Genomic DNA, 21434 nt, shown 5'->3' with positions numbered 1-21434 from the left:
TGCACTTCTGATGTCAGCAAACACAACAAATAGAACATGATATTATGTATACAAACTGACAATCTCTGGATGGCAACAATTAAATGTGTGGAGAACAGCAAAATATGGACCTCTTCCCATGGTCATCTGTACTTTGTTAAGTCTGCAAAAAAACAAAACAACAACAATAATTGTCATGTTAGTTTCAGAAAAATGATCTAATGCTGCCCTACATTTCAATGCATTGGGTTCATCACTTATTATGTTAAGCCGCAATTCACTGACATTTGTGAATATACATGAATGGCCCTACATCTTCACATTAAAAATGTGACCATTATAAATAAAAGAAAAACAACCAAAGACATTGTTAAAGTGAAGACTAACAGGAAGATCAGCAATGGCCTCTATACATAAGCACAGTAAATGACGTAAACCTCCGGTATGGGAACATTAAAACAAATGAGTCCTGCAGGTGCCAGAAGTGACTAAACCTAAGTCTGAACTAACACTACCCAGCATGCCCAGGTGGTTAGAAAGGAATGCTGGGAAATAGGAATTAACATTAGGTAGCCACATGCTAACTGCATTTATAGTTAGGTTATATGGGGCACACCAAAATATTAAAACGTGTAACATTTTAATACTTTCACTGAATATCGGATAATCTACCATCTGATATCTAAAATGAAAAAAAAAAAAACCTAATACCAATGACTGAAAAATTATTTGGCTATATATTCTGCACACATTTATTCAAGGGACCAAGAGATTTCACTTATGGAAATATCATCACTGACCAGGCATAAGCAAGTTAAATAGAAGAATACACCTTGTGAGCTGGACACTATCTGCTAAATGATTTGGTACATTTAATAGGCAATGTGTGCAGCAAAATACATAGCTGGGAAAGCATCAAATTGCCATGGTCATTGGATTGATTTTCAGTCCAGGATTACATTCAGGAAGCTGTATTGTTATATATATATTTGCATCATAAAAGAACATCCAGTTACAGAATATTTAGCAGCGCCTTGCTTCGTGTTACACAGGTAATTGTATGCTCACCAAATCTTGCATGTGTGCCACTAAGATTTATTATTTCTCTTTAGCATCTGTGCCTTTCTTACGGGCCCCTCGTGCATAAACGTTCTGCAGGAAAATCACAGAACACCCAATAAAACCTTCTCTTCAAGCATTGTTCTGAAAGTGTTATCATAACAAGGATGGACATTGTGTGTGGCTTTTGAATGGCTTTGTAAAGAAACTTCTGCAAAAATGATTAACAATAATAATAATATTACATGCAATACCCTAAAAATTTCCTGGAAATGGCCTTGCTCTGATGAATGACTAAGTTACTGATTGTTTAAGGTCACTGATTTGGACTTAAAGAGAAACTTCACACTTATCATTAAAATGTCAACAACCTTTAGATATGTTTAGTAATGACAATCTACAAACACATACTTCTAGATGATTGCCATCTTTATATTCTTTGCGTACCTTATTTCTCTTTTCTTCCCCAGTCTTCTAACAGTGGCCATTTTTACTAAGGGCAGAATAGCATATCTCCCTTTACTTCCTGGAACTCTGGCATGTGTAACTAGGACATGTGACCATGCACATCGTCTCAGGGATCATGAGAGATTTTGCAGTTTACAGATGAGATTTCCCAGCAATACAATACTGATGTAACCTTCCCAGGATGCATCACCAAGGTCCGGATTACATCACTAATGCCTAATAGGACCATTAAGGCATAATATGTTTGTTTAACTAATGAACGTAAGATGATTTCATATCAGGATGCAGAACTGCACACTGAAGTGCTTGGTAATGAAATAGGGTAAAGGTCCACTTTAAATAAACCTATTACATGTCAATGAATATTTAGTCAGGCCTTCCAAGTTTTGGGTCGGCTGTAAGGAATGAAGTTTGCTGAGAAATGGACTAAGTTCCAGAGAAATGTCAGTGGATCAGAGGGGAACTCAGTGGAAAAAGAATAAAACAGCTGTCTACGAAGGAAGCTGAGAGATACATAGAAAGTTGCTTTGAGGATGACGCAACACTTTGTTTAAAGAAAATATTGAGACAGCCTGTAATGAAAAGTTACAGCTGAACATAATAAACATTGTCAAAGATACCTCAAGGATAATTGATCAGCACACAAAGTGTCTAAAGCTAAAATCAGCCTGGGAAGGTGACGTTTTATTTCTGTGTTGTGCGAAAACTTCTAATAACTGCAAATTTAAACATGATGCCTGAATAGTTATGATGAAAATAATTGTAGAGTTCACTCTCCATGTTACAAGTGCTCTTCACTTCTGATAACATTGTGAAGACTAGATGAGGAAAACATTCAGATGACTGGTAAATTGTTGATCTTTTCACATACTATTATCTGAATGGTGCAATCAATACTGTGTAGAAAATGAGATTATAATAAACTTGGTGCTGTGTTGTTGAATATCAATACAATGATACTGATGCTATTATGTGCTCCATGCTAGAATTAAAGTGACCCCATCACTACTTGGCAGGAGTTATAGCAGAATGAAGCTGGCCCTACACTTCTTACATTTTCGGAAGAACTTTAAGGCCCCATTCACACTGAGCGACATGAAAATCTCACGATTTTGAGCGATATTGCGCGACGTGTCGTGCGACTTTTTCCTATTGGGCTGTATGCAATCAGGAGCAATATCGCTCGAAAAAAGGGTCATGTAGGAGCGACAAGCTACCAGCGACGAGCTACAAGCGATATTAAGCGATATTGAGCGACGAGATGTGAACAGCTCCATTGAAATGGATTGGAGAAGCTACATAGAGCGATATCGCGTGGAAATATGAGCTATATCGCTGCAAAAATCGCTCGATAAATCGCTCAGTGTGAATGGGGCCTCATATGACAAAACGTTCGTTTGACTTTCCATTAGTTGATGGGGCCAAATCGACGATCGTTTTTGACGGTAGTAACAGAAAAACTCAAAGGGAGCAGGATGGAACATTTTTCTTGTACGAACGAAATTCTAACAGTGAATGTGGTCTTAGTTCGGGAAACTCCATTCATTCCAAAACTACAAGGGGGGACTACAGTGTATAGTGGGGGGCACACTATCTGACACACCCATATAGCAGTGGCAGCTCCTCTTGAAGAGAACAAAGATTTCCCTTGCTGTCTGCCACAAAGGCAAGCATCCCTGCTCTTCTTTTGCAATTCTTCTATAACTTTCGTCAGCTAGCGACAGGGTCACTTTAAATTTGTGTGCCAGTTCATTTCAACGGAATAGTCCAGTCAGTGATCAGTCAGAGCAACTCCTGCCAGATATGCTGCAGTAGATTGTGCCGCACTTGGCTGTAACCGCCAATTATTGGGCGTCTAACACACATTATAGAAGTATTAGGGGACACACATTTTTATAGGAGCGTTGGGTAACATAACAGAAAGTTCCCCCCATCCAGTTGCCTGCTTGACAATAATTATTTTACATGATGGTTATGTAGCATTGAAAAATGTTTAATTAGCAATTTCCTACCTATCACTAATCACAGTTTACACTATACATCTAATGGGATATCCACAGGGCTGGGTGAGATAGAAAGGGACTGAGAAGCTTGCTTTTGGCACAGATAACATGAAATGTGTTTAAAGAGTAGAGAAAACAGAGGAGAAAGGCGGGAGCTCCAAGGAGAAAAGGTTAAATGGAGCTTCACACAAGACTTTTATTTTGTGTGTCTCAAGAAGTTTTAGGTGGTGGGGGTCCTCTCCGCACACCTTACAGCAGTCCTGGCCAAATAAGAACGGTGGTGCTCGCAATGACTATCACGGATGGCACCGTGCAAAATACGAAGTAAAAGAAACAGGTCACCAGCACTTGTTTAGAATAAATATGTCCTTTTTTAATGGACAATTGTGTCACTACAATCAACAGAGCCGACGTTTCGGGGCCGCACAGGGTCCCTTCCTCAAAGCAGTAAAATTGCCTGCCTTGAAGAAGGGACCCTGTGCGGCCCCGAAACGTCGGCTCTGTTGATTGTAGTGACACAATTGTCCATTAAAAAAGGACATATTTATTCTAAACGAGTGCTGGTGACCTGTTTCTTTTACTTCAAGAAGTTTTAGGACATCTGTAATGGTTTTACTGTTGTATGTGTTCCCTCCGGAGATAATTCTGCTGGAAAAGGAAGGTGTCAGCAAAACCAAGTAAGGATGTATACTGTTTGGGCAATCGTGTACCAGGCATTACAGTATTAGAGCTTTGATGTTTCGTTTATAATAATAACTAAACTAGATTTTGTAGAAATACTATTGCTATATTCAGTGTGAGGACACATTCTGCTTTATAGTAAAAATAACATTAAAGGCTAGTACATGTCAGAATGGGTTGTTTTTTTTGTACACTTTAGTTGTCATAGAGCATAATACAAGGTTCTCAGTGGCTTCATGTACATATAAGAAAAGAGGTAGCCGGTGTCCATTTGTTTTTGTTACATTTCTGTCTATATAGTATGATTTGCTTGTCCAGAAACATTCATCTTGTCCAGAATCTTCGTCACCATTGGCACTAAATACAGGCTTAATAGACAATCTATGTTAAAAAAAAGCAGCCTGTTCTTCTAGGATGAGTAGGAGCTGAACGGATCCTAATTGAGTTTTCTTTTTAACATATGAGAAATTAGTGTTACTGCTGCTCCATAGTATTCTCTTTCCAGCTCCTGTTTGTTCCAGGTAGACAACTCCAATACATGTATATGGCACACTCAGAAAGTATATAAAACATAAAATGCCCCCTTCAGATAAACAGTCAGGAAAACTGTTCATGCAATCTACACAGACTGGTCTGCTTTTACAACATAATGAAATCTTTAGCTTCCAGCCACTATACTTATTCTCCTAGACATCTACACGGGGTAAAGGTAAGATAGGTTGTTGGGTAAAAAAATCAACATGTTATCCCATTCTGTCAGGCCTGTTATCCTGGCAGCAAGCTGTCCTGTTAATTTTGCTTTGCTAAACTTTATTGGCAGAAGAAAATGCCGGGCGCCAAGTTGCACTTTCTACATTTAGTCCTGCTTTGGGAAGGCAGGACTAAATGTATGGGGGGGTTGGCGGGGAGGGGGGCGCATTGCAGAACCTAGGCCTTGGGGCGACAGGGAGAGTAAATCCGGCCCTGTACTTACATCTGTTCATTCTAATCAACAATTTCCGGCATATGGTTCTGCCTGTATAAATCTAGCAGAGGTTTGCACAATGTTATTTTAACTATTACAAATTCTCCCAGACTGCTTTGTACTCCCACTGCCAAGTGATCAGTGGATATTAGGCTCATTCACCTGAATCCAAATTCATAGGTAATGGACTAATGGATTACATTTTATATTTTTTGTTGACAGATTTTGATTTTGCAAGTTCTAAAAGCTGCTCATAATCATTTACAGGGATCTTCAGGAATCATTTATCTTGTATGCTGTAACCATTTTCCGCACAGACTCAGGTGCTCCTACGTACTTGTTCTCAGCAAGTGTTTCTAAACTGGTGCGTTATTTGGGTTGGAGATTCTTCTTTACAAAGCCCACTTATATTTTTGTCAAAATATGACTTTGATCTTATTCAGATTGCAACCCAAAGAATAAGAACTATGTTCTGATGCGTCATATGGGGTTCTCCTGCATTTTTAACAAAATTGCTATAAAGAGCTGATCTGCAATCAAATCAATAAAAAGAAGTGATTGTCAATACTGTATCTCATTATTAAATATTCAATTTTATACTAATTAGTAAACATATAATATTGTGAAATAAATTAATTAATTGTTGTATCCACACGTGCTTAATCAAATTCTTAAATAAGTTCAAAGAGTCCCAATAGATAAAGAGATTCTTATATCTCGGATGTCATGCTTCACCTTCCAAAGCTGTTAAATCTCAAAGTGCATATAATAGTCCTTTAATAGAAACCGTGTTTCACCATCCAAAATAGTGCACAAAATCGTCCTGCTCCCATATGATCTGCACACTTTCCTTTTCAACACCAGAATTTCATGACCGTCTATAATAAGATGGACTTAGAAAGCAAGAAGCAAAGATCCCCAGATTGTATCAGCACAAAATGGTCCCCTCCTCTCTGCTTTCCTTCCGACTGTCTCCTCTCACAGGTTTTTCATTGCAAATGATCTCCAATGGAAGAGATCAGCAAGTGCTCATCGTGTAGTATTCAAAACCATCAATTTATTTAAAAGGTTAAAATTACTCACATAAACCTCAAAAAGTGTCAGCAAAGATCATTTTGCTGCAAGCTCTCACTTATTCATTTCAGTTCAGTGATGACGTCAGTTAGGCCCGCCTTTCTAGCGCATTTCGTCACAAGGAGACTTTCTCAAAGGGCGGCGAGACTTGACTTATTTAGGAATTTGAGCACATGTCGATATACTACCGTATATACTCGAGTATAAGCCGTCCCGAATATAAGCCGAGGTACCTAATTTTACCACAAAAAACTGGGAAAAAATATTGACTCGAGTATAAGCCGAGGGTGGGAAATGAGGCAGCTACTGGTAAATTTACAAAATGAAGATAGATACCAATAAAATTACATGTTTATTTAAAAGAAAAACAATAACCTAGCTCTGTAAGTGGAAAAGGGGGTACTGGGCTACATATCATGTACTACGGATCATTTAACCCATTCATATTAGCAGAGGATAATTGTAAATCTGTTGTTCAGTGCATTCTATATGTAGTATATAGTACATGTACATATAGAGTGCCTGCAACAATACATTTACAATGATCCTCTGCTAACATGAATGGGTTAAATGATCCATAGTACAGGGCTACATACAGATCATTTAATACATTCATGTTAGTATAATTGTAAATGTATTGTCTGCACTGTATTAGCGGTATATACTCTATATAGAGTATATACTGCTAATACAGTGCATGCTCGGCGAGGTAAGTAAGAAGAAACCTGACCAGCTTGAGACGCTGACTCGAGTATAAGCCGAGGGGGGGCACTTTTCAGCACAAAAAATGGGCTGAAAAACTCGGCTTATACTCGAGTATATACAGTAATTTATTTATTTCACAATATTATTTGTGTACTAATAGGTATATTATATATCATATTCAGAACATGCAGTAATAGGCCTACAGAAACATGGGGCCTCTGTAGAAGTCTATGATTTCGAACTGCACATGATACAGAAGTAGTACCTAACTTAACGGCAGCTACTGTATTCTGTCAATATCTGATCTGAGGAATCATTTTCCGGAATAAATAATACGAAATCACCTGCACTCCATGCAGCGTACAGACCTTGAGTAAGAGGTTGGTGCTTGAAGTGACAACAGGGATTTGATTCACTATTTAAGCTGAAGTTGCATACTTGCTGTTGCCACTATGTCGCACAAAAGAAGGAACCTTGCGTGGCCCCGAAACGTTGGCTGTTTGACACATGTGACAATTGAATAAAAAGTGCTTTACTTCTTGCACATATCATCGAGTGCTGGTGACTTCTATTATGGACAATTTTCGGGAATAAGACACAAACGTGGAATTATCTTTTAATGTCACTTATGACAAATCCTATATAATAGTAGCTGCAGTAGGCTTGTGTCTGGTTTAGTGTTTGGCTTCATTAGACTTTTAAGAGTCCTTCTGCTTAAAGAAAGGCCTCTACAGTAGTTCAGTGTTCAGAGTGGGAAATGATTTGGAACCATGTGATAAACATCTAATACATGTTACAAAAGATATTAACCAAAGGCCTATTATATATGCATAATATTATGTCTCTGCTTTTGTCATTAAAATAAACTTATAGTAATATCTTATCTCATAATAACTAGAAGCACGGCATGATGAACTTGTCCTCTCATGCTGATTCAAGTGAATAATGATAAAACTGAAAACAAAAGAACAAACTTGATTGCTTACACATCGTGTTTGTATCCATGTTACAACGCATGTCAAAGTAGCTTTATAGCAGCATTTTAGCAATGTGAGCAGTAACTGTATTGTATTTATCTGAATTTTGAACGATAGTATGGACTACTTCAAATCATTTAAGATCCATACTGTTTTAAAGTATTCAGAAAACCTACCTCCCATGTTAAACCCCTGCTAGAGAGAAGAAAGAGACAAGGCCAAGGGGCTTGTTCAAAAAATGAGTGGCTAAGTTATGAAAACTGGGGTAGAGGCAGAGCTATTGCACATCCCAACCCATTAAGATTAATTTTAAAACAATGAAACAAGGAATCTGAATGTGAAATTCCATATATTGGATATGTAGAAACAAGGAATCTGACTGCTATGAACAATAAGTCAGCAACAATGTATGTAGTAACCACAGTAACAGAATTCAGTTAGCTATCAATTACTGCGCACGTCGTTAATGAAGTCCAATAACAGGAGGCTGCAAACATCCAATTGCCCTATGATATTTGTAAACTTAAAAATCCCCAACATATCACACAAAAACACTTAGATATTCTCAAACCTGCTGGGCCTATGACATAAAAGAAGTTATCACCCTAAACAGTACTACTAAACAACACAAGAGTACGGCAGTAGTAAAGCAGTCATACCCCTGCACTGCTTTTCTGCACCTCGGAGGCATTTCTCTTGTCATTGTCCACATCGCCAGCCTCTGATCCGCTCTTATTTTCTTCATCTTTGCTGTCTTTTTCTCCCTCATCTCCCGAAGATTTCCGAGAAAGCTTTGACGGTTTCTGGAGAGATTAGAAAAGTGGAACACACACAAGAAAAGCTTAAAGAGTATCTATGGTGAAAAACGAAAGCTAAATCTGTGTTTCTATATTGAATTTCCATAAGTCCTAATAACCATATCCATCTAGAAGTTTGTAAACAATCCTACTGAAGATGGATCAGTGCTCTGAGCCAATAAGAGTTTTGCTGCCATCAATTCACAATTTAAATATGCTTCCAGGAGAAAAAGGACGATGTAATGATGACCTTATAGGTGTGTGCCATATCATTCTATGTCCAGTCACAGGCTGGAGACCAAGGTGAATAAACCATAAGGTGCCTGACCAATGCTTGCGGGTATGGGGGAGCAAGTGACCTCCTCCTAATTTGACAGTGCTCAGGTCCAGCGGCCAATCGCTAGGCCCAAACATTGTCTCATTATGGAGGGTGTGACATCACCCCACCTTCTAGGCCAACACTGGGTATTTTGGTGGCAACTTTGACAGAGGAGGGATCAACATGGCAACGTTTGAAAGGTAAATGTCAGTGGGTTGGGCCCTTATCACATTGTCCTGAATGAACACTGAGGGGAATGTATCAAAACTGGAGCAGACAATATCTGGAGCACTTGCCCATGGCAACCAATTAGCTTCTCTGATTCATTTTCAAAACTTAACCGAACAAACTGAAGACACAAGCTGATTGGTTCCCATTGACAACTGCTCCAGATTCTGTCTGCTCGAGTTTTGATAAATTCCACCCACTGTCTCTTTAAGGCACTTTGTTTGCATAGGTTTTTATCTAGTAAGTGACCTACCTATCTTGCCTGGAGAGACAACCTATGGAGAACATACACTAAAGATGGGCACCTACCTATAGATCATCTGCAGACTTTCTATGGTCAAAAAGTGCAACAAATTCCTCCATCTACACTAAACTGTGTGGATGGAGGAATCTCCTGCTGGGCCAAGCTTCAGTATCTTGCTGTCGGCCACGCTGGATTTTTAAAATGCCTGAACAATCTGATTGGATGCAGGCAATGTTCAGGTGTTTTGAGAGCCAGCGGGGCCGACAGCAAGATACTGAAGCTTGGCCCAGCAGGAGATTCCTCCATCCACACAGTTTAGTGTAGATGGAGGAATTTGTTGCACTTTTTGACCATAGAAAGTCTGCAGATAATCTATAGATGTATGGCCAGCTTCACACTCCAACATCAGTAATGGATTTGAGGCACACTGAGTAATCATATGCATTGATTTCCACAGTCTGTTTAGTCTGCACACTTTTGATGCACTGATATGAGCTCATCTGCAGCAAATGGGGATACACCACTTGCATCACATTCTACATCTTATAAAACACTTCAGAAAGTTACATGGTATGGATTGTTTCACTTCTATTTGCAGTACCACTTGTTGTTTTCCCAGAATGGTATGACATTATTACAGATGTAATGCAAATAAAACTTGAATTCAGTATCTGTGAGTTTCGGAAGTTCACTCGAGAGATTAAACAACACATTCCACCAACTTCATTTTCATTTCTTCTAATGAACCAGTCATAGATACCACTGAAAGAGTCTTTCTATAATTGCTCGACGAGAGCAAAAAATAAACCTACTGATGATGTCAGCAATTCGGAGCTGTACTGTGTCCAGTGCTTACTTCTCGTCTTTTCTCAAGAACAGAAATGAATATAGATGGCTCTGTGGACGACCTGGCCCTTAGATAGTGCTTCCCCGCACAGACTCCTAGTCCCTGAGCTCCCTGGGACCTGCATCCCAGGCATTACTCCAGCTCGCTACTCCAACCCAATCCGTAAGCCCCGGAGCCTACCTTCCCTTGTGCCCCAGTTCCCAGACCGTGACACTTTAAAGGGGTAAAACATGGAGAATGTGCATGTATAGTAGAAATGTATTGTAGAAAAGCATATGTTTACTTTATTTAACCCTGACAAACACTTTCATACAACATAAAGCTGCAATACTGTACTGAACAAATGTTGACAGATTACAGAGATCCTATATAGCAGGGCTCAAAATTTCAAGTTCTGAGCTACTAGCCAGGCCTTAAAAGATACTCGCCACCAGTTGCCCCACCTAACCCCTACTCGGCCTTAAATCCGTCAGGTCAGCGGTGCAATGCCGAATAAAGAGGCCAGCTGTGTGACGAACAATACAGAAATCAGTAACCACGCAGAGGTCAGTAATATAACGCACAGTACAGAGGTCAGCAGTACAGAGGTCAGTGTGACGCACAGGTCAGTGTGACGCACAGCGCAGAGGTCAGTGTGACGCACAGCGCAGAGGTCAGTGTGACGCACAGCGCAGAGTTCAGCACTTAGCTGATGGTATTCAGGTGCCCTCTTCTTTCTCCTGGTGGTGGTGGGGGGGCGGTACAGAGATCCTGAATTTAGGGAGATAAAACTTTTTTCCCCTGCGCTGCCTACATTTCTGGCCGGGTGTCTCACTGTCTCTGCAGTCTTCCTCCCGGCTTGGCAGCTGAGGTGGGCGTGGAAGCTGCAGAAGACAGCCGAACTGAATGCCATCGAGGGGGTGCGCCGCCAGCGGGACAAGGGATGGGACACTACCGCCGCAGCAATCTTTGGCTTCTGTTCTCTCTTCTCCTTCTCGGCCGCTCTGTAGCTGCAGCTACAGAGGAGGAGAAGGGAGAACAGAAGCGAGCAATCGTCGCAGCGGTAGTGTCCCATCTCTGGTCCCGACGGCGGCGCACCCCCTCGATGACATTCCACTCACCCCCACGCAATTTTCACTCGCCAATTGTGAGGGGGCTAGTGGAAATTTTGAGGCCTGCTATATAGTAATGGTGTGCTATAATAACCAAACATTTAATGTACAAAGTGGATTTTGCGTATTCTTTAGAACTTGCACTACAATGCCACAATACAGATATAAGGCACCATAACATGACTACAGTTTACCTTTGAAGAGTAGGACTTCTTTCTCTTGGAAGCTGCCTTCTCATTCTTCCTCTTGCCTTTTCCATCCTCTTCTACCTGATCTCCTTCCTCCTCTTCACTGCTGCCATCGGCAGCATTGCCTCCTTCCCCCTCAGTTTCTGAGGAGCTCTGTTGCTGCATTGCCTTGAATAGATCGAAAATAGAATTGATGTAAAACACTGTAATCCAGAGAATAATAACGATAACCTATATGTAGCCATGAGTGATGATTTGATTGATTTCCTTGTTACTTTGGATACGCTAAAGGCAGACTTTGCATTATAACATTCAGGAAATATTGTCAAAGCAACAGGAAAATATATTATTAAAAGTAAAAATAGTGATTTGTAGAACCATAATAGCCGCAAAGGTGTAAGAAAAGCCACTACTGCTATGCATAAAGATAATGCATGCTGCATCCCTTCAGCATCTGAATACTGTAATGACTCAATAATAATAATCATAGAACCAAAATAATGGTTTAGAGGCACAATTAGAAATATGCATTTTTCACTAGCATGCTATTATCTGAAGCAAACAGCATCATTTTCAGCTTTTCACTGAAAAGACTTTTGGAAGCCTGCTGACAAACAGTTTGAGCTTCAGCAGCAATGAACGTGTATCTCTCAATGTGTTATAGTATGGATAAAGCACACCTAAAGTGCAGAGAGTGGGCATTCTTACTCCCCTTTTGTAAAATATGACTTTGTACGGACTTTGGTAACGTTGGGCTCGCTTTGTTTAAATACTGTTATTGCACTGAAACTTAGCTCGCCCTGAAGAATGCACTTTATGAGGGCCCATTGTCCTATACCCTTCTGAATGTACTCTTATATGACTTTGTATGAATACTATTTGTTGTCTTCAACAAGTAAAATAGTAGCACGTTATTTTATGTATTTTAAGACAACCGAGTCATGACGTTTAACTGAAAAGCCAAAGGAGATGATGGGGGATATCATAGGAGGTTCTGCGCCAAACATTTTCATTAACAAGGGAGCAATAGCTTTATAAATAATGGCAGCCAAACACTGCTCTATTAAACTTATATTGGACAATTAGTGACACACCACAGATGTGGTACAGAGAATAAAAAGTTATTCAAATCTGCCAAACCTTTATCATGCGTGAGGGTAAATAAGCCAGAATGTCATTGCATATACACATCACTGGTCATCCTTTGACAAAATGCCCAGAATCTTCCAGGAGTGATCCTTCTCACTGAAACAGACTGTGGGCAATCATGTCAAAGTATTCCGATATTTCAGTGGTATTCTTTGCTTTGGTGCTAAAGGGAAATATAAAGGATGCAACACTTACCTCAATTATTTTTAAGCCACTACAAATCATACCAATTCCCTTTGACCAATCATTGCCCCCCCCCTCCAGCAAACATTACATCAACCTAACCAGGTCTAATTAGCCAAATACTATTTTTCGCTATCACATATTAAACACAACTTTAGTAAAAGTGGTTTGGGCTGGGACCAGGTGCCTGTGTTCCTGAACACATATATCTGAAAATGACACCAGGATATGTAGAACATATGTAGAACAGTCTGAAGTACAGATGTTTACAATTGCAGACAATCAGATTAAAGGTTTAAAGTCCCTACAACAGGTTAAAAAAAGGCAAACATCCTGCTGGTTGCTAAGGCAATGCTGGTTCCATCATCTTGTTTTGTAACCAAGACTCCATTGTTTCAATATCCAAACTGTATTTTTGTATGATTATATATTGTATAAGTATTTCACCAGTAGAACTTCCACCATGACCATTTTCTCACTGTACTTTCTTCTATTGTATTCTGCAGTTCATGCTCACCTTCAGATGCATCTATTAACAAAAATATATACAAATGTTTTACTGACAAGTCTTCCTACATACACAAATACACATACATTATGTTTATCAATGAGGATTATTATTAGTTATATTTTATGATTTTTCAATAATAACACACGTCACACAAGCATGGTCCACTGCAACAGCTATTGTTCTAAACCAGCATGCTTATATAAAGGGGGATTTATTAACCCTGAAAGCACATTGGCTAACAAAAAAATAAATCCTTTCTTGTGATCCACCCCCCTATAAACCCCAAGCCAGTGACTGGACTGTGAAGCAGCAGCAACCGACTGATGAGGTCATCTCTCTGCTCTCCCTGCTGTGAGTTCCTTGCTAGTACATGTAAATGCAGGACACCTGACTGGCCCCAAATACCATCCCTCCCTATCTCAGTCTAACTGCTGTTGTACTGGGGATTACTAGAACTGAAATCAAGTCAAATTCAATTCTTTACACTTGTTTTTATTTAAAAATAGCATTTCATTATCAAATCCTTTTCACAGAGTCTATTGAGGGGCACAGCTTGATTTGAGCAACCAGGATTATACCTCCGCCTACAGGAGAAATAGACACGGCAGATGGAAAACTGAAGCCCAGCCCCCTTAAGGATATAACCCCTCCCACTTCCCACCTGTCCAGTTGTAGCAAGCCGTTCACAGACAGGGGAAGGAAGGGAGCTGTGTCTCTAAATGGACTCCTAAGAAAAGCATTTTATAGTGAGTACAAAAATCTCAATCATCCATTGATGCACACAGCTCGAATTGAGAAACCTAGGGATGCCCAAAAGCAGTCCAAATGGAGGGGCGGGCACCTCCAAACACAGGCAAACCAATCCAACAAGAAAATCCAAACAAAGGCTTTAAAGATCAGCTTGCAGAACCTCAGACCTTAACCAGATGGGTATAGCGCCACCTTTAGGCGTAGAAAAAAACCCATACACGCCCATCGCACTCCTGACCGGATAAAAAACCCTAATTGTAGGGTGGGTGCTGAAATGACTGCGGATGCCTCCACAATATAAGTCCGAAAGATACAAAAAAGGTCACAAGCACTCCAGCATGTAGAAAAGTAAATGTTTATTGACTTCACAGGTGTCACATCATCAGAGCGACAATTCGGAACTGCAAAGGGACTTTGTTGTTCCGAAACGTCGCTCTGATGATGTGACACCTGTGAAGTCAATAAACATTTAAGGGAATTTATCAAAACTGGAGCTGGCAACATCTGGAGCAGCTGTGCATGGCAACCAATCAGCATTCATCTTTTATTTTCAAATCTTAACTGAACAAACTGAAGAGAGAAGCTGATTGATTGCCATGGGCAACTGCTCCAGATTTTGTCTGCTCCAGTTTTGATAAATTCCCCCCATTGACTTTTCTACATGCTGCAGTGCTTGTGACCTTTTTTGTATCTTTTGGACCTTTAGGAGTAGGACACCAGGCACCAAAAAACAAAAGTACAGCCAAAGGGTGGCCCCTGATGGTGCCCAAGCCCCCTAACAGCTACAAGCAGCTCAGTTTTTTTGCCTCATGTCAAGGAGTTAGGACCTAAGCTCCCTGACAGGATTCCTTGTCCTGGTTTATGTGCAGGGAATCTTATTTTTTCAGTTTCTTCTGTCTCTCAGACCTTCAATTAACAGTTGAGCTGGATAATATAGAGCCTTGTAGTCCCCCCAGCTCAGACATCGCAGATCCTTAGCTAGGTGTGAGGTCTTTTTTCATTTTGTTAACCTGTTGCTGCAGTTGCGCGGGAATCTGTCTGCCAATTCTTTGGCAGTGGCAATCTCTGAGTGCTGGGGCGGAACCAGTGGCCTCACTTTGGCTAGCTAAATCACAGGACTCTGTTCTGGCCTGCCCAGCTTTTTTTCTGCCTTGTCTGTTATTCTTTCTGCTGGGGTGCACCTTAGCATGTTGATCATTTCGGTCCGTAGCGTTGGGTCCAGGGAAATATCTTGCAGTGGATTCCAGAAACCTAGCATCTAGGATAGCCCCTTACCAGACATGTATGTACTCTGACTTTTCCAGACTTCGGGCAGACAATTTGTGGGCCCTTCTGCATACTCAGATCCTCTGTCTCCTGGAAGGATTCCTTTTTTCAGCAGGACCTGCAGTCTGGGTCTTCGAAGTGAGCGGTGCTTCAGATTCTGTAATCCTCTTAGTTCTAATAAGGAGTCTTTTCATGCAGGTATGCATCTGCATATGGAGCTGATTTGCTTGATTGTGTCTGGCATCCTTCACCTTGGGTTGTTCACCATGGGACAACCCTGGCTTCTTTGGTCAGACCTGGTCCCGCAGTTGTTTCTTGGGACTTTGCAGGGCGGATATTTTCCATTTTGGGATTCTCATCCCAGTGCACTATGGTTTCCTGGTTTTGTTGGTATCTGGGTCTGGCTTCTTTCTCCCTCAGGGTTTTTGTGCATGTTGCCCTTTGCTGAGGGGGTCTCAGGCAATGTTATTGGGGGAAACCAGTCAGATGGGGATCTACAGGTTGTAATTGAGGTCTGTTGTTTGCCTTCTTTCCCTCCTTGTCTGACCTGTGTTTCTGACTGTATGTGCCTTGCTGTTTTTCTGCAAGATCCAGTGGGGATGCCCTGGTGACTCAGGGCTCTACTTTCCACATTTTGAGGCCTCTACAATGGATCTTTGGGTAGTCTATAGGCAGTTGGGTTCTTTCTGCCTTGGGGAAGTTGCTGTTTTTTCCCACCCCTCAGTGCTTTGGGACATCCCAACTGGTTAAGATTTTAAGATCCACTGTGTCCTTCAATGAACATTAGAGAAAATAGGATTTTTGTACTCACTGTAACATCCTTTGCTCTGAGTTTACTGAAGGACACAGTGCCCTCCCCTCTGGTTGTTATTATGTGTTCTACTCTGGTTTTTGTACTAACTTGTACTGCTTTGTGAATAACTGAGCTGCTTGTAGCTGTTGGGGGTTTGGCCACCATCAGGGGCCGCCCTTAGGCTGTGCTCTTTTTTTAATGTACCTAGTGTCAGCCAATCTGTTGAAGGTAGCAGGGGCGTGGCTTGCCTCACGACAAAAAAAGCCAATCACTTCTCTGCCCTCATTACCCTCCCCCAGAACCAGGAAGCTCGGGAATTATGAGTATCTTTATGGGCAGTGACTACAGGTAAGTGCAGGGGGGTTGGGGTGGGGGTGACCGAGAACAAAGAAAGGTACTGGGCATGTTTTACCTTAATGTAGAGAATGCATTAAGATAAAAAATACCCAGCCGGGAAAGTGTTTTTTTTTCTCCGCATGTGGACACGCATCAAATGCGCACAAAACAAATGCGCCACGCTTGCAGCTGAAAATTCTGCATGAGCTACATTCTCGTAGCCTGTACAACCCACTGACAGAATGGGCTAACGCAATGGCAAACATGGGGAAAACGCACGTGAAAGCAAAGTGCAAATGGGGCGTAACAATAAAACTAGCATCTGCAGAGGCCGACACAGTGACCTTGTAAATCTTCAAAAGGCTGCAGCCTTACATATGAGAGGCCTGATGACAAAAAATCCAAAAGGCGCTCACTATCCTAGTGGAGTGATCTTTACTGGGAAAAGGAGACATCTCACAATAATAGGTCGGCGCAATCCAGTATTTCCAATTTTGCAGCCAAATTAGCATACTTTATATTTTTACATGTTCTCATTCACATAGCAGATCTTAAAAAAAAAATATCTAGAAATTGCTGCTTACATTTTACTTGCACTTTTCTGTGAACTTTGAAACAGAATTTTCTTTTGCTATGTACAGGACCTGGGGAGTTAAAGTTTGCCATAATTAACCCTGTCTGTACTGTGCTGACAGATGTCGTTATAAGTAGAGGTGCATCGAAATGGAAATTTTAAAACCGAAACGAAACCGAAATAAAAACAAATTGTCTGACCGTAACCGATACCGAAAATGTTTTTATTTTAATTTTTTCAAATATTTTATTTTTTATATTTATTTGTATTTATTAATTAATTTTTTATTAAATATTTGTATTTTTTACATTACTTTTAGGGGCTTTAGGGAAATATTGGGGGTCTAAACAGACCCCTGATATTTCCCTTTTAAAATAGAAAAAGAGATTGAAAACACAAAGTCCTCCTATCTCTTTTTCTGTGTCCCGTTACAAATGAACAGGAATCCTCTATGAGTGTTCCTGTTCATTCATAACATGAGGACAGAGTATGTTTACTATAACTACAACTATGAATGAACAGGAGGTGATGTAGATCACTCCCATTCATTCATAATTGAGGATATAGTACAGATACCATGTCCTCAATTATCTAAAAACACTCAGCGATCACTGTCACAGGCCACACGCCGCTCTGCTGGACTTTGATAGGAGGCTGAGCGCTGCGGGAGGAGACGCCGGCCGCTCACAGTGCTCTCCTCCCGCAGTGCTCGGCCGTCGCTTTCTCTCATCCCTGCTGGGACACAGAGCAGCGCCCAGTGGGGAGGAAAGAAAACAGGGATGCACTGATGTATCGCCAGGAAAATTGAACTTTCGGCATTATGCCAAAAGTGCCATTTTCGGCCGATAAGTTTCAACGGCCGATATATCGGTGCATCCCTAGTTATAAGCTGTAATCTAAATGTAAACACTGTCTGTCCTAACAGATCTAGATCTATATGTTAATGAGAGGAAATCCACTATGTCCACAATTTGTCTTGGGACAGACTCACTTTGAAATCGTTCACAGTAGCTTAACCAAAGGCCTGTTCCAAACAAACATCTAAGGGTCCCATTCACACTAGTGCCATGTGTTAATCGCAATGCACGGTATTGTGGTACCGCACTTTGTGGCATGATCGACTGCATTGCGGGCAGGAGGTGCATTTGGGGTGTCATTTAAATAAATGGCAATACAACACACCTTCCCCACTGTTAAGGCACAATATTATAAATTTGACTGCAAAGTGTAAAAAACAATCTTGGGCAAAAAGGAGATGAGACTGGGTTACTAAGAACCTGACTGGGTCTGGGAGCGTCTCTCCCAGGGTGTGTGTCAGAGACTTGATCATGATTGTCCCTATTCAAATCTGTGCAGTGGTTTGGAAATAAAAGCACATTTTTATCTGTCAGAACTGGCTGTACCTCCTTCCCAGGCTGAAGCCCAAATTATGGATGTTCCTATTGGGGAGCTACAGACAGCACTGAAGCCACTGCCCCTCTAAATTCTGCCAGCCCTCCATGTAATATTGCATTCCTGTGCCTCCTTTGCTATTGTACTTGTACTGAAAAAACTAGCTTGACTGAGCCCAGACCCTCCCACAACAACAGAAGCCAACTACTACACTCGCCTGAGAGAGTCTACTGTAGTAGCTGGTTTGTGCTTTTTGTGAATCATGGTGCTCCTCTGCAGCCGCTGTCATTCCCCAAAAAAAAACAGCATTTTATATCCTCGTCTCTCTACAAAATAGCAGGTGGCTGGAGAACAGGTCTGGGCTGAGAGTTTTTAACAATAGAAAGAAGGCAGCAGAGAAGGCTGCACAATAACAAGAAGGGCTGGCAGCATTAAGAGGAGGTCGTCACTCAGAGCTGCCATCTCTATGCTAGCAGTGTTGTTGGATAGCAGTGGTGGAAGGAGAGGAAAGCTAATCGACAACACTCAGCAACCACTGCACATATTTGAACAGGACAAGTGCTATGTGTACTGGGTCCCCTGGGGGATTTAACAAAACAAGCATTTTAAACTTCTGTCAATACTTCTTCTTTCACTATATTACATTTTGCCACATTCACACAGATAAGTGAATTCTGGTTAATTCACAGAGAACGAATCTATATGCAGTTTACTGGAAAAATTGCTATGCAATTTTTTTTAAACTGACCTCTATTAGTTGAGTCCAAAGTTCATCTTTAGATGTAGAGAAATATGGCAGCAATTTCCATTTTCATCGCAGAAATCTACAATCAATGTATTATACTATTAATATCTGATTTTCTGCTTACTTGATAACCAGTAAATTTTACTCCAGGGTTGTTTTCTATTTCCCACAATCCTTCATTGAATCCTTTCCTTTTGTTTGATTTCCCAAACTTGTCCTTAAATTCCTTGTATGGGAACAGATCTTTTGGGCCCAAAAATGCACTGCAATGGGAAAAAATAACATAATCTTTCAGAATCATTGGTACAATAAGTAAAAAAAATATATATTTTTTTATTTACTGTGCAATCTTTTTCTTGGAGTCCATTGAGGGACACAGGGATATAATACATCATAGACGTGTTGGTTATATTGCTGCATCATTCAGGAGGCGGCAAACAGAAAAAAAAGTTGAAGGCCATCCCACTCTAGCTCTGCCCAAAAGGCTGGCCATACACTGATCATATTTCCAATGCTCCTCAGTTACATCTAAAGGCCATAATGCAATATTACATAATAATACATTCAGCACGAAAACAAACTATATTAAGAATCTTCATTTTTGTTGTTATTCACACAGAACAAATGTTCACAGATATTCCCAGGCCGAACGGCCCTGCAAAATTGGTTATCAATAGACCCCTTAGTATAACAGAAATGAGGATACTGAAACATTTCAGTGAAAATCTATGAAGCATTCAATGATAAGGAAGTTAGATGAACTAATGAGGACATGACAGTCAGTATTATAACAAAGACTCGAATCTTTGGGAAACATATAATTCAGGTAATGTCTCGAATGTGTAGGTTGAGAACTCCCTCTTAGGAGAGACAGATCTTAGGACATATAAGCACCACTACAGTGCAGTAATCCTAAAATAAAATAGACCCTTTAGGGCAGTATACCCCAACCCAGGCTCCAAGTAGCATATGAGGGTGACGTGCCAGGGTGAGGCGGGCCTACATAATTCTTCCGACTGTCGGCTTTATATTGGAAGTGATTCTCTACCAAGAGCTGTCACATGTGTGCCCCAGCTGAACCCCCCCACAGAGCAAGCCTTCAGACTGGTACAAATACCGTGACATGGCTTTGGAGATGAAAAGTGCTCTGAGGCTAATAAACCAGTACACTAGGTGTCTTGGGAGCACCACAAGTAGAGTCCAGTGCTGAAGAATTACATTACAGACAGGCCCTGATATCTTTGGTCCAGTGGGTTCCGGGTGCGGCCTTCAAATCCGATTAGATAGATAGCTGTGTAGAGACCAGCTAAAGCAGCTTAACAAAAGTCTTGATTAAGGAGAAAACAATCCATGGAGCACAGAGAATGCTGACATAAGAGAATAAAAAGTAATAATATAGATAGAGCTGAGGAGAAAACTTCAAATCTCCTAAGATGCTAGCAAAAACTGAGGCATGTCTGTAAGTGGTGGGGTTATAGTGGGCTGGCTTTTTTTTGTTTGCCAGTGTTCACCTCCTGAATGCAGCAACATAACCCACACGTCTATGATTTACTATTACCCTATATCCCTGAAGAGATGATAAAGAAACATTCTTTATTGTATTATTACAGTTACAGAAGTCTCACCTTGTATTATTTTTCATAGCTCAGTCACCTAACTTCCACAGGGTATGTTGCTTTTTACCCCGTGCTTCTGTGTGCAGTAGAAAAAAGTTACAGACTTTTACAGTTCACTCCTCATCATACCTGACCACGCTCTGCAAAGGAGAACAAACTCTTGATTGACCGACACTGTCTCTGCATCTCTAGACACAAGTGAGGTCACAAGAATACAGAGGAAGGGGGAACGCTCCCACAGGAATTAGCACAGGAAGTGGAACTGGAAGGGAAGACTTGTTCTGTGTTGGGAAAGTGCAGAATCAGTGAGATACGAGCTGTCAATCAAGATTCCATCTCCTTTGCATGGTCAGGAATGAAGCGGAGTGAACTGTCAGAGTTTGTAACATGGGATAAAAAGCAACATACACTGTGGGAGTTAAGTGACTGAGCTGTAAAACATAATGGGACTTCTTCTAATCTGATGATTGTTTATTATTTTAAATTAGATGTCAT

The 21434-nt window shown here is 40.8% G+C and overlaps 1 protein-coding gene across 3 annotated transcripts in view; it reads right to left on the bottom strand.

The window, feature by feature from the left end:
* Positions 1 to 10: 10 nt before the first annotated feature.
* Positions 11 to 21434, bottom strand: part of LOC108804807 (hepatoma-derived growth factor-related protein 3) — a 43237-nt gene continuing 21813 nt past the window's right edge. The window contains exons 3-8 of one of the 3 annotated variants that reach the window (XM_018576695.1): positions 19448 to 19586; positions 13474 to 13485; positions 11631 to 11792; positions 8570 to 8713; positions 1048 to 1131; positions 11 to 142 (exon numbers count right to left, since the gene is read on the bottom strand). In XM_018576695.1, coding sequence (XP_018432197.1) covers positions 1078 to 1131; positions 8570 to 8713; positions 11631 to 11792; positions 13474 to 13485; positions 19448 to 19586 — 511 coding nt within the window. In that variant the 3' untranslated portion in view covers positions 11 to 142; positions 1048 to 1077. The remainder of the gene's footprint in view (positions 143 to 1047; positions 1132 to 8569; positions 8714 to 11630; positions 11793 to 13473; positions 13486 to 19447; positions 19587 to 21434) is intronic. The other 2 variants (XM_018576696.1, XM_018576697.1) reach the window with 2 other exon arrangements.

Source organism: Nanorana parkeri, unplaced genomic scaffold (genome assembly GCF_000935625.1).
Source record: "Nanorana parkeri isolate BGI_ZX_2015 unplaced genomic scaffold, ASM93562v1 scaffold74, whole genome shotgun sequence".
NCBI classification, from domain to species: Eukaryota; Metazoa; Chordata; class Amphibia; order Anura; family Dicroglossidae; genus Nanorana; species Nanorana parkeri.
Note: the sequence above shows the minus strand (reverse complement) of the source record. Positions and strands in the feature narration are given on the sequence as shown.